The sequence below is a fragment of the Myotis myotis genome, unplaced genomic scaffold (genome assembly GCF_014108235.1).
Source record: "Myotis myotis isolate mMyoMyo1 unplaced genomic scaffold, mMyoMyo1.p scaffold_m19_p_16, whole genome shotgun sequence".
In the NCBI taxonomy this organism is placed as follows: domain Eukaryota; kingdom Metazoa; phylum Chordata; class Mammalia; order Chiroptera; family Vespertilionidae; genus Myotis; species Myotis myotis.
Window position 1 is genome coordinate 44189251 of NW_023416320.1, and position 13975 is coordinate 44203225.

Consider the following 13975-nt stretch of genomic DNA (forward strand, 5'->3'; position numbering starts at 1 on the left):
ATTGGAAGCTCCTGGAGAATACCCTCTTCTCCACTCCCTGTCACACACACTTGACTCTTAACACCTTTCTTGTCAAAAATTTCCAAGTGATTTATATCTGAGCCTTTTCATCTATAGGAATATTGCCCACAAGTGGGAATTAACCAGGAAAGAAAAAGGTGACTGTAGGTATTCACTCTTCAACCACTTGGCCCCAGGATGTGTCTGCTTTGGTGATTACTGGAAATTAATTTTTATGCCAGTGCTTTAGAACTCCCTCTGTAACTACTTCCAAATTAAGGTTGTGTTTGGTAGCATTTTGTCCAATATGCAGAGAGAGCTAGGTTTGGATATAGTACGTCACTAATTGAGTTGCCTCTATAGGAAAGAATCTAGATAGACATCTCTCAGGTCACCAAGCAATGTAGCTGCTAATAGTGAACGTTCTGGTCTGTGCCACATTGAGGCTGATGTTCATGGGTAGTTTATAGAAATCCATCTTCGTGTTTTGTAGGTATTAAGTGTTGGATTATTCAAAATTATAAAACCTTTACACTCTGCCGGGCCTTAATGTGCCTCTAGTGCAGCATTTTCAAAACTTGGCTCCAAATACTAATTTATTAGGTCGTGCATAAGCATGTGAGGAAAAAAGAATTTTGTGGTCAAATAAGTTTGGGGAATGCTTGATTGAAGAATATCCTTAAAGACTCTTGCCGAAACCGGTTTGGCTCAGTGGATAGAGCGTCGGCCTGCGGACTGAAAGGTCCCAGGTTCGATTCCGGTCAAGGGCATGTACCTGGGTTGCGAGCACATCCCCAATAGGAGATGTGCAGGAGGCAGCTAATCGATGTTTCTCTCTCATTGATGTTTCTAACTCTCTATCTCTCTCCCTTCCTCTCTGTAAAAAATCAATAAAATATATTAAAAAAAAAAAAAAAGACTCCAAAGCAGGGGTTCTCAACCTGTGGGTCACGACCCTTTGGGGTTCGAACGACCCTTTCACAGGGGTCGCCTAAGACCATCCTGCATATCAGATATTTACATGACAATTCATAACAGTAGCAACATTACAGTCATGAAGTAGCAACAAAAATAATTTTATGGTTGGGGGTCACCACAACATGAGGAACTGTATTAAAGGGTCACAGCATTAGGAAGGTTGAGAACCACTGCAAAGTCTACACAGAGCCGAAGTTAAGCAGGACTCATACAGGTTCCTATACAAGTTTATGCCTTGTGATTCTCCAAAGGAAGGAAGGTGCTTTAGTAATCTCCTGATTTTGTTCAACTAGAAAACCACTCTCTTTGGGGGAAGGACTGACACTCTACAGAACCCACTTTGGGGTTTGTCCTGTCTGACAGGAGGCTAGGGAATGGGCCCAGCAGGTTGGCTGGTGTTTTTGTGGCCTCAGGGAAGTGGGGCGATCCGAAATGTCCTCGGAGGCGTTTCTGTACAGTGGTTCTCAACCTTCCTAGTGCCGCGACCCTTTAATACAGTTCCTCATGTTGTGGTGACCCCCAACCATAAAATTATTTTCGTTGCTACTTCATAACTGTAATTTTGCTACTGTTATGAATCGTAATGTAAATATCTGATATGCAGGATGTATTTAGGTGACCCCTGTGAAAGGGTCATTTGACCCCCAAAGGGGGCTCGACCCACAGGTTGAGAACCGCTGCACAGAAGCTCTGTAGAGAACCAGGCCTCTGGAGACATGCAGTCATGCCCAGCCGGTGTGGCTTAGTGGTTGAGTGTCGACCTATGAACCAGGAGGTCACGATTCGATTCCGGGGCAGGGCACCTGCCCAGGTTTCAGGCTTGATCCCCAGTGTAGGGCATGCAGGAGGCAGCCGGTCAGTGATTCTCTCTCATCATTGATGTTTCTATCTCTCCCCTTCCTCTCTGAAATCAAGAAAGATATATTTTCAAACAAACACCCCCCCCCCCCCCATAAAGAAAACCACAAAAACAAACCCAAAACATGCAGTCGTCACTTGCCTATCAGAGTCTCCATTTGAAGCAAACAGGACCTGTGTGTGGAGTGCTCGTCAGGAGAGCGGAGAGGAGGAGACAGTTTCGAGGAAAGGAGGAGAGGGGCTTACAGAGGAGGCAGCTGGGGACACAGCAGCAGTGTGGGCAGGAAAAGTGTGCAGACCACACCAGGTACGTACTGGGTGCCAGTGTTCTGAGCACCGTGGCCTCTGGCACCAGGCAATCTGGCAGCCAGTTACCCAGATTATTTAGGTGATGCAAGTGTTCTTTAATACAGCAAACTGGTGCTTTTTTTCTGACATTGAGCATAGTCCATGTATAGCATCGAACCCTTATTTTGGGCCGTTACTTTAGTCTCCTTGCATATCACACTTTTCACCATAATTGAGATTTAGGTTTTCCCCCACCCTCTAGCACAGGGGTCCTCAAACTATGGCCCGCAGGCCACATGCAAATACAAGTATTGTATTTGTTCCCGTTTTGTTTTTTTACTTCAAAATAAGATATGTGCAGTGTGCATAGGAATTTGTTCATAGTTTTTTTTTAAACTATAGTTCGGCCCTCCAACGGTCTGAGGGACAGTGAACTGGCCCCCTGTTTAAAACGTTTGAGGACCCCTGCAGCCTAGCAGTAGAAGGGAGGTGAGGAAATAGATTACATGGGGAAAGGGATCACTAAATATTAAGGTTCACTGTAAAATGGATGCATTTTTAAAGTGTGGAGGTGAAAGCATTGCTGGTTTATTAACCTCATAATTAAGTTGTTCAATTAGTGCCAATAGTATGCTTAGTCTAATAAAGATACAAAAGCCTCTTGGCATGTGTACACAGACTAGCCACAAAATAATATTACCAGTAACACTGAAATAGATTGACAGAGAGAGTGAAAAGGTGCTGAAGAAACTCCGAATAAGGAAAAGGAGACTTTGTTTAATTCTGGCTTTTCTACACGGTAATTCTGAGCCTCAGTTTCTTCTTAAAGTGGGGATCATAGTAAAAGTCATAGTGTTCTGGTAACAATGAAAAGTGATAGCATGAAAGCCCCTAAGTTATGTCATACTGATTTGTAAAGTTGCCAGAGAATTTTGTAAAGAAATCATTTCCTATGATCAAATTTAAATAGTATCTGAAAGGGAATTTTGAGTTAAAATTTGGGGAGTAGAGTAGGCAGCCAGAAATAACTGGGAAAGGCCAGAGACTGTTTGTTGAAGGAAGGGCCTCTTTCCTTAGAAGGAGTCTTCATAATGGGGGCAGGGGGTGTTGGTAATGGGGGCAGGGGGTGTTGGTAATGGGGGCAGGGGGTGTTGGTAATGGGGGCAGGGGGGTTGGTAATGGGGGCAGGGGATGTTGGTAATGGGGGCAGGGGATTTTGGTAATGGGGGCAGGGGATGTTGGTAATGGGGGTAGGGGGTGTTGGTAATGGGGGCAGGAGGTGTTGGTGGGAACCTAGTACTAACTTACGGACAAATCCTGGGGACCAGGCCAGTGCAGAGGCCACTGAGTAGCATGGTATTTGGTCGACCGGATCAGTTAAGTCTACTTAAGTCTGTAGCATTGAGAAGGAGATTATGCCTTTAGCATAGGCTAGTTAGAGGTGATGAGGGGGGTGGGAGGGGTCAGTCATACTAGAGAAAAGGATCAGACAACTAAATAAAAACTTTGGTAATTCAGAAATAACTTTTGATGCTTTCTTAGATAAAATAAATAAAAATTACTTAAAAGATGTGAGCAGAATAGTTCAATAAAGAGCATAATTAGACACTCAGGTGCCTGACAGAAATATTTCTTGAGACATTTCCATCTTTAAGTAATTTTTATTTACATTCTTAGCAGCACCCATTGAACAGTATTGGGAGAGAAAAATGTGCTGGATTGATTCCTCTGATGTATCATATGCGAGTTGTCAGCTGTATTTGAAATGTGTAGTCAAGTTGCTGACAAGTGACAGAATGGAAAGAGTATAAAGGGGAGACTATCAGTGGGCATTATTTTTCAGTCCCTGTGTGAGTGCAGTTGTGCCGGCAGCTCAAGCTCTTTCATTCAGAAGTGGAGCCAGGCTCAGGAGCTGCCATTGGGAGAACGGAGCCATTTCTTTCTCCTCTGCTTCTCTCAAAGCATCGAGCTTCAGGGAATAGTGACCCTCATCTTCCTTGTTCTGTGTCACGGCCAACATGATATTCTAACCACTGGAGGGTTTTTTTTGTTTTTGTTTTTTTTTAAATTAAGTCTTTATTGTTCAGATTATTACATTTGTTCCTCTTTTTTCCTCCATAACTCCCCTCCTCCCAGTTCCCGCCCCACCCTCCACCCTCACTCCCCACCCACTGTCCTCATCCATAGGTGCACAATTTTTGTCCAGTCTCTTCCCGCATCTCCCACACCCCTTTCCCCCCCAAGAATAGTCAGTCCATTCCCTTTCTATGTCCCTGATTCTATTATGATCACCAGATTATTTGTTCACTTGATTCTTAGATTCACTTGTTGATAGATGCATGTTTGTTGTTCATAATTTGTATCTTTACCTTTTTCTTCTTCTTCCTCTTCTTAAAGGATACCTTTCAGCATTTCATATAATACTGGTTTGGTGGTGATGAACTCCTTTAGCTTTTCCTTATCTGTGAAGCTCTTTATCTGACCTTCAGTTCTGAATGACAGCTTTGCTGGATAAAGTAATCTTGGTTGTAGGTTCTTGGTATTCATCACTTTGAGTATTTCTTGCCATTCCCTTCTGGCCTGCAAAGTTTCTGTTGAGAAATCAGCTGACAGTCGTATGGGTATTCCCTTGTAGGTAACTGAGTTTCTTTCTCTTGCTGCTTTTAGGATTTTCTCTTTGTCTTTGCTCTTGGCATTTTAATGATGATGTGTCTTGGTGTGGTCCTCTTTGGATTCCTTTTGTTTTGGGTTCTCTGCGCTTCCTGGACCCGTAAGTCTATTTCTTTCACCAGGTGGGGGAAGTTTTCCGTCATTATTTCTTCAAATAAGTTTTCAATATCTTGCTCTCTCTCTCATCTTCTGGCACCCCTATAATTCTGATGTTGCTACGCTTGAAGCTGTCCCAGAGGCTCCTTACACTATCTTCGTATTTTCGGATTCTTTTTTCATTTTGCTTTTCCAGTTGGGTGTTTTTTGCTTCTTCGCATTTTGAATCTTTGACTTGATTCTTGCGCTCCTCTGGTCTGCTGTTGGGTGTCTGTACAATATTCTTTATTTCAGTCCGTGTATGCTTAATTTCTAGTTGGTTCTTTATCACAATATCGAGGGTCTCATTAGATTTCTTGAGGATCTCACTACATTTATCAGCGGTCTCACCAGTCTTTTCGAGGGCCTTACTAAGTTTATCGGCAGCTTCTAGACAGTTCTTGAGAGACCTTAAAAGTGTGGTTTTGAGCTCTATATCTTCCATTTCTGACATTTGCTTCCTGTTTCTTTGTCTCTGCATTTTTTTATCTTTTCTTGGTGCACCCCCTAGTGGTCTTTGTGCGCAGTCTTGTTGTAGTTAAGCCTTGATTGTTGTCAGTCGGCAATACCGGGGGTGATTTGACCTCCAGGCTAACTGGCTATGAGAGTCAGCTGTGTCTGCAGTGGGAGAGCTTCTGTGCTGGATCTCTAGGGCGGTGCTAATCTAGCGTTTGCCTGAGGCTATCCGGCAAATGGCTCTGCACAGGGCTTGGGCGAGGCGGGTCCCCGGGGATCTACAGGGCGGGCCGGATTGAGCAGTTATGGCTGCTCTCAGTTCCGTCCCTAGGGGCTGTGCCTCACAGAGTCCCAGCAACCGCTGCAAACCTCGGAGAGAAAGCTGCCTTCGAATTCCGACCGAAGCCAGACAGTCCCGCTTCTCCCGTTTGAGTCTGGGTCCCTAGAGACTCGCCCGGATCTGGAGCTCAGAGTCTGAAACTCCCTCCCGATTGAAAACAACAACCGCGCCCTCCGCTGCCAGCCCGCTCCGCGAGCACTCTGAACCTAAGTATTTCACTTCAGCACTGTGCCTCCTCTGAGTCTGGGTATGATATTCTCTTTCCTCCTAGTTGTAGAATTTCCACTCAGCCAGCCTTCCTGTGGTTCTGGATGATGTCCATTCCATCTTTTAGGTGTACCCTTGAATTGGTTGTTCGAGGCAGCAATCTCCGGCGTTAACCTATGCCGCTGTCTTGGTTTCTACCACTGGAGTTTTAAAAATTTCATTTCCCTACCCACCCCCAAGGAAAATGTATGTCACATAACACAGCATTCTTTAAAATAGTGGAAATCCCTAGGTCCATTTTTCATGGGCTGGAGTAATACAATCTGCTACTGTGAACGGATTTTAATTTGATTATGTCTTCTGTCCTTTATTTCTTCTTCAACTAATCATTTTTATTATCTTCCAATAGTGATATTTCGAAAGACCAAATCAGTGTTTCTTAAAAATGGAACCAATAACCAGAAATAGTTTAAGATGATTACATCGCATGATTGGTTTCCAGACATCCTGACTCGCTTGCCTTTTACCTTCCCAAGGTCTCATACACTTCATCATCTGCCTTCCCGTTGCCTCAGCTGTTTGTGATTCCTGGAATGTTACTGGTACCAAGAAAGCCCTCTCTACCCATCAGGTTACTCTCTGTCACCCTGAGGTTTATTTCTGCCCCCAACATGAAACAGAAGCCAAAAATGCCACATTACTAAATAGGAACTCTAAATGGACTAAGTCCTGGGTGTGTTCAGAACATTCCTCTTATTAAAATCAGACATTAAATTTGATGCATTAGGTTACTCCGTGTTTTTAAAAGTCTCAATACAAACATTGTGTGCTTCATTTTTTTTAGAAGAAATTCTTAAGACATGACTAAAAGCACCTATAAGTAATATAGATGCAATTAGAATATGTCCTACCACCTTTTCTATAATAGTAGTGGAATTGGTGCTCTAGATTATGGGATTAAAGTGCTTTGCTTTTGTAACATGGAACGTGTATGATCCCTTTACAGTGATAAATTGGTGTCAATGTCCAATTTAATTACTGAGTTTTTTCTACATCTGCCTCTTGAATGGTTGTGTGGCCTTAAGCAACTTTGCAAAATGAAGTTAGTTATATCTGCCCCTATCTCTCTCAGAGTGATTTCTTGATTAAAAAAATGAGATAACGTATGTGAAAGCACTTGAGAGGTAAAAGTGCTATATAAAGGCAAGGTCTGGGTGTTCTGTCCTGTTAACTTTTAACTTCTTTTCCTTACCACAAAAAACTCTTGGGCACCACCTAAACTCAGAAAAAAATGAAAATAGGTGACCTGTGTCTTGTTTCCTCACATTTGTTCTCCCATCCCACAGCTTAAACTAGCAGGAAAAATGTCTACATTTTACATGCACTTTTTGTCTTTAATTTAGTCATCTTTTGGGTAAATGTTTATTTCTGTCTTCCTCATAGTTTTGCATGAATCTCCTGTAACCGTTCAACAAATGACTAATATAGATTGGGCTTGCTTCATCCCTGAGTCACTTTATTATGAAACACTTAAAAGTTGAACATCTATATATAACAATGAGGAAATAATTTAAAACAATTTCTACTTCTGAGCTGAAGGTTTTAGTGACTAACTCATCAGGCGACAATGAAGTAAGAAATTAATGAAAATTCACCAAGCCAGACAAAATTGTTTAAAAATAATTTTAAATCACATTTACTTCCTTCTCCCCCTTTTTGAAGCCTTTGCTGTTTGATTGATAAGAATGTTGGGCTGGCAAATAAAGATCTGACTTCTGATCCTCATCCTGCCAGGCTTTGACCTTGACAAGTCACTTAACTTTTGTACTTCAGCTTCCTCATTTCTGAAATGAGTAATAATAGTATTTGTTCTACATACTTCACTGGGCAATTATAGATAAAATGAGATTATAAATAGGAATGTGGCCAAAAAAAAAAAAAAAAGGTGAAGGATGGTCCTATAGTTATTATATTCTGACAGTCTGCAGCTGACATCTCTTATCTGAAAGGCCACAGAACCAAAGAGTGAAAGCGACTTCCAGAATCTGCCAGAGGGAGTCTCTGAGCTCATGGACCTGGAAAAACAAAAGATAGGCTCCCAGCATTTGGATTTCTGAATGGAATTCTGGAATATGGACTCCCACAGAAATAACGCTCAGTGGCTAGGTTTCCAGGTTAAATTAAAAATAAATTTTAAAAATGATTTAATCATAAGTAGTTCATTGTAATCCAATTTCTATAAAACTGGGACAAAGCCCATGTGTAGTATAGGTATTGGTTTGGTGTTTAGAATGTTCTAGCGGACTTAGCCCCAAACTGGGAAATAGTGAATTCACGTCTACTGGCTGTCCCAATGACTGATATTTACCTGGGGTCATTGATCGTGTGTTAAGCCAGACTTGGAAATGTAGGCAGTTTCTACTCCAGTCCCCTGGCCCTTTAAGTAAGAGTCTGGAACCAACTTCCTTTGTGCCAGGTAAGGGAGGGGGGAGCCCGCTTGGATCCCCTACCTCTTTAAAGACCACAGTAACCTTCTGAGGTAGGTAAGTAGATTGGTGGACTCTGAGCCTTGGAGGGGTCAGGGACATGCTTAGTCTCAGGAGGCATTTGACATGTAGTTCGAGTCTCTTTTCATGACACTCTGTGCCTCAGGGCAGACTGACTTCTTTGGATTTCTGTTGGGAGTAAGAATACTTTTATCTAGTTTCAGTTATAAAGTGTGCTTTTGATGTTCTACATAGCTTACTGTAATTTTCCCAAAGATGAAGGTTTGGGACTTTTAGCCTAAGGGACTCTGCACACTGATGTGACACGTAAGAAGGAGGGAATCTGTTAGTATTACAGAACTACTTGAGAAGGTGAATATTGTTAAGTGGAACTGTTATATTAGAAAGAGGGAAAACTTTAGAGGGGCCAGTATCATCGACCCTTCAAGAACTTTCTGTTTGTGGTTTATTTTTAAAGTGGCAGTGGGGTGAATATGAAGGAGAGTTTTTTTTTTATAGTTTTAATGCGATGCTTTGTGTTTATGTTTGTTAAAATATTTAGCCCTTTCCATCATAATAGTAAGCCCAGCTAACTAACATTTCTCTGGGCTCGCTCTGTGCCAGGCAGGATTCTCAGTTGAGTTTTGTCGTCCTGCCAGGTAAGCCTGTAGATGTGTTCATGACCAGTTTTCCGAGGAGTGAGGGAGGAGTCTGCGTGAAGAAGGGAGTGATGCTGCCAGTATGTGGCATTTTAGGGAGCGGGCAAAGGATGTTTCACCGGAGTGGTTTGCTACTGCCGTTGGAATCAGGAGACCTAGCCTAGCTGTGTGACATTGGGCTAGTGACTCGTCTTCCTAAAATCTGCAGTTTCTGTGTCTATAGAAGGAGAATGACATGCATGCGGCTGTGGCAAGGATAAATGAGATGATGTAGGCAAGTACTTCATGACCTCACCGGAAGCGAGGCTTCGTATAACAGGCACTGAGAAATATGAATTGCCTCTTTTGGTCTCCATGCACCAGGTGGTTTTGAAGTTAAATTGGAGAAGAGAATGTGAAAGCTGGTTTATAAAATTTTTAAAGTATCATCCCAAGTTAAGATATTTTCCATTGTTGCCTTCTTTAGCACTTCCGAGTAAAAGTATGGGGGAGTTGAGGGAAATGAGTTATGCTAGAAGGCCGGGAGTGTACAGGGTGGCCACCAAGTGTGGAAATGTCGGGGAATGCACAATAGCTGGCTTAGTGATATAATATTACAGTGCCTTATGAAATGGTATTACCTGCGCTTCCATACTTGGTGGCCACCTCGGGGTTCTCACCTATTTGGTGTTTGGTTCAAGGAAGTTATTTAATCTCTCTGGGCAGCGAGAATCAAATTATATAAATTATTCTGAAAAGTGCTCTATAAACTATGAAGCACCAAACCAGTTTTTGTTTATTATTTTACTTTTCCTCTGGTGCATTGGGATTTTGATTAGGTTAGCAGTGGATAGAATTCATTCTCATTTAGTCAGGAACTCTTTCTCAGAGGGAAGGAATTGGAAGTCGAGAGGCAATTTGATAGCTTTAGTCGTGGGAAGTAATTTCAAATATGAGGAAGCCATATTAATTATAGAGAAGGCAACATCAGAGAATTTGATAGGCAAGAGTAAATGAAGCAGGTAAGGGATAAGGAGCATTAATCAATTGCCAGGGTGTTAGTAATCCCATCGTCTTTATTGTGTTGGGTGAGATGTGATAACTGAGGGAAAGACGGGGCCTTGCTCCTGGGATTGCCCTCATTCTGTGGTGTTATGGGTGGCATGGTATCAGCGTAAGGGATTTGACTTATTATTTACCCAAACCCTCAGGGCACCTGTGAGAGTTAGAAGTTAACTTCTAGATTTAGAGAAAAATGTAGTAGCCCCAGAGTAGATATTTTGCTTCTGTTTTTCCTGTTTCTATAGACATAGGACGTCAGTTTTCTGTTTGGTTACAACAGAAATGGTGAATGTGTTGTTTTGGTTATAGTATCCTCGGGTTCATGGAGGGTGTGATTGGAGGACCCAGGGCAGACATGGAGCCTGGGTAAGCTCTCACAGCCTCCTCCCAGCTGCCTGGTAGTGGCGGGGTGCCGCCCCATGGCCCAGGAGCAGCAGTCTCGGCTTCCTGGACCAGAATGCTCAGAAAGGAAGGGCTTCCATGAAATTAACACAGCCCAAACCTCCTCCCACCCCCACCCCACCCGGCTTATTTTTAGGCTTGATCAGTGGTTCCCAACCTTTCTTTGGCCATGCCCCACCTAAGCATCTTTAAAATGCTGATGCCTCCCCTGTGACATAGAATTCTTATTCAAAAAGTGAACTCCTATTCATGTGGAGGAAGCCTAAAAGGACATTAACTTGGTCTAAACAAGCTTCCAAAGAACATGGCATTCATGAAAGAGAAAAATAAAAGAATGAAAGGACAGTTGAAGTACTGAGGAAGAAATCACTAAGAAATTGTTTAAAAAATAATATGAAGTGGTATGAAAAAATAGAAATAAAGTTTCAAAACAGATAATAGAGAACTGAAATGCATAAGTATGTCACAATACATATTTATATACTGTACATGAGGCCCCTAGAACCGTAAGAAATGCAGAAAATTCGCTGTTAATAACTCATTCTCAAATTGCTCCCCTTAAAAATAAATCACCCCTCTGTGGGGTGTGTGCCCCACATTGGGAACCACTTGGCTAGATAGTACTAGGTGTGTATATCCCTCCTCTTCCACACACACTCACCCAAGGACTGGGGCCAGGACTACTTCTTTCATTGTTCAGATCCTGAAGCATGATGTCTCTTTACCTCCAAATAAGCTTCAGTATCTCCTGCCACTGCTGAGTTGTATGGAAAAGAGAAGTTTATTGGAAGGAGTATAAGAAAGTTGAGATCTTCATAAATGAGGACTTTTCTAGGAAACTTGACTTTGATGGATGTAACACAGAATAAACAGGTAGAAAAGGGATTATAGTATAGACTTTGTGTATTGAAAGAATTGCAAGGCTGATCCTACAGAAAAGAGAGTAGGAAAGAAATTATGTTAGGACGGGGATAGTCTAGGTTAAATCGGTGGAGTTCTTCTAAACTACGTGTTTCTTACATTAACAAAGCAAGCATTGGAGACATTTTTCCCAGGTCCACCTGACCCCATGTCTTTGAGGAGGTGAGAGCAAGAAAGGGTGAAACCTTAAATCTTGATAGGAAAGTATATGCCACCTGGGAAACTTCTATGTGACTGTTATTTTGCCAGTGTCGAAACTAACCCAAGAGTCAATTTGGTTGTCCAAAGGTCTTCTTAATCAGGTAGTTAGAATATTTCATTTGATAAATATTACTTAGCCTATCATTTCAAAAACTGTTGGAAGAACTTATGAAATCACTAAACGATAGATTCGTATCTACAGAACACTTACTCATTTATTTGTGAATTGCCCTTTTTAAGAGTCTGGCATCTCTATCACAAACTCTGAGGATTGTGGTAAATGGCCAAGCAGAGTGCCTGGTGTAAACACGAAGGTATGCTTAAAAGGCCCCTTTGACAGGGCCGGGGAGCTTGTGCATTAGAAACTGCATTTAGGAGGGAGGAGGGGAGCACTGGGAGAGAGGTGGGGGAAAAGGCAAAAGATTCTAGGTCTTGCCTCCCAGTTGCCCTTTCCAAGCTGCAGTTTCCCTCCCCGGCCCCATGTGGTTCATGCTGTCAATCCCCGTTCTCCGTGTTACCTGGACCTGCCTGTCTAGCATGCATAAGATATGTGGTAATAAAAATAGAGCGTTATTTCTGTGCCCTGTGGGTCACACGTGCTAGGTACTTTATACGCATCACCAGGGTGCAGATCACAGAACGCTCTTGTGTGGGAGAGGAAGCTGCCTGCCCACAGTTGCACAGCTAGTGAAAACCTTCACTCGTTCTCTTCTCCGACTTCACCGCTGCTAATAACTCCCTTCTTTCTGAATCAAGTTCTCTTGACTTCCATGACCACACACCTATTTTTTCTCCTGGCCTCCACTCTCCATAGCCTCCTTGGTGGACCCCACTTCATCCATTTGCCATCCATTAAATCTGGGTATGCCTACCTGCTCTTTGATTCTTTTCTCACATTGCACTCTCTTCCTGAGAGGTGACATCTATGCTTACAATTTGACTTAATTTTTATGCTGCTGAGTCCCAAGCCATTCCAGATCTCGCGTCTGTCTGACATCTCTACCGAAGTGTGCTCTTTAAATTCAGAGTTCCCCGAGAGAAGTTTCTCCCCTGGTTTTCTCTGGGCTCCTATTACTTTGCAAGTGGCAATACTATCCACGCAGTTTCCCACATCAGAAACATGGTTAGCATCCTTGCTCCTCCAAGCTCCTCACGTCTCTCATTCCATCGGCAGATTTTGTTGCTTTTCAGATCAGTTCACCTCCTTCACCCCCAATCAGTTTGCCTCCTTCACCCCCAGTCAGTTCGCCTCCTTCGCCCCATTTCACAATCTCAGGTCTCCTATGGCAAGTTTGCTGCATGAAGTGTTGTTCTCTTCTGATATGTTTGTTTTCTCTCTAGTAGTAGCTCAAGAGGTCTTTTTAAATAGAAAATTTGATTATTTTGCCCTCCTTTTTCACAACTTTACCCTCTGGTAAGGAATCCCTGCTCTCAGGAATAAGTAGTTTCAAGCTTCCCCTGCTTAGCTCTGCAGTCTCATTTTTACCACTCTTATGCTCATTCTTGGAATGTTCTCTTGCCTTAGCACATTGGTGGTGCCCTTCTTTCACTTTCAAATAGCTAACTCTTTCTCACCCTTTGCAAACTTAGACTAGCTGCTTTTTTATTAGCCCTCCCTGCCATCACCAAGTCTGTCTGCCAAATGTATCACTCCTTGTGCTCTTATAATACCATGCCCTTCATCATTTTTCATAGCATTTGTAGCTATAACCTTATCTTCTCTCCAAGCCTCAGATATACAACTGTCTTCTTTTCATTTGCATTCATTTCATCCCCATAGGCCTTTCACATTTAACCTGCCCAAATTCAAGTCTGGATTTCTTTTTTCTCCCAAACCAGCCATTCCTCTAGACTTGCCCACCTCAGAGGATGGCAACGGCACTATTTCTTTATTCAGGCCAAACCCAGTTGTCCTGAGCTTATATCCAGCCCATCAGTAGGCCCTATTGTTCCATCTTTACAGTATCCCCTCACCCAGCTGGTGTGGCTCAGTGGTTGAACTTCGACTCAGGAACCAAGAGGTCACCGGTTCGATTCCCGGACAGAGCACATGCCCAAGTTGTGGGCTTGGGTTGCAGGCTCGATCCCCAGTGGGGGCCGTGCAGGAGGCAGCCAATCGATGAATTCCTCTCTCATTAGTGTTTCTATCTCTTCCTATCCCTTTCCCTTCCTCTTTATCTAAAAATCAATAAAAATATTTTTCAAAAAACAAAACAAAAACATGACCACCTCTGCTACTTTAGCTATTACCTTAATTCATACCATCACCACCTTTTGCCTGGATGATTGCAGTGGCCTATTACCTGGTTTCCAGCTTCTCACTGGTTTCTTGC

The 13975-nt window shown here is 42.7% G+C and overlaps 1 protein-coding gene across 8 annotated transcripts in view; it reads left to right on the top strand.

The window, feature by feature from the left end:
- Positions 1–13975, top strand: part of NSMCE2 (NSE2 (MMS21) homolog, SMC5-SMC6 complex SUMO ligase) — a 244544-nt gene that overhangs the window by 57972 nt on the left and 172597 nt on the right. Inside the window, exon 5 of one of the 8 annotated variants that reach the window (XM_036338697.1) lies at positions 1986–2243. The exons of the other annotated variants lie outside the window; for them this stretch is intronic. Within the exon in view, the coding sequence (XP_036194590.1) occupies positions 1986–2228 (243 nt within the window). The 3' untranslated portion in view covers positions 2229–2243. Of the gene's footprint in view, positions 1–1985; positions 2244–13975 lie in introns of those variants that run through there. 8 annotated transcript variants of the gene reach the window in all.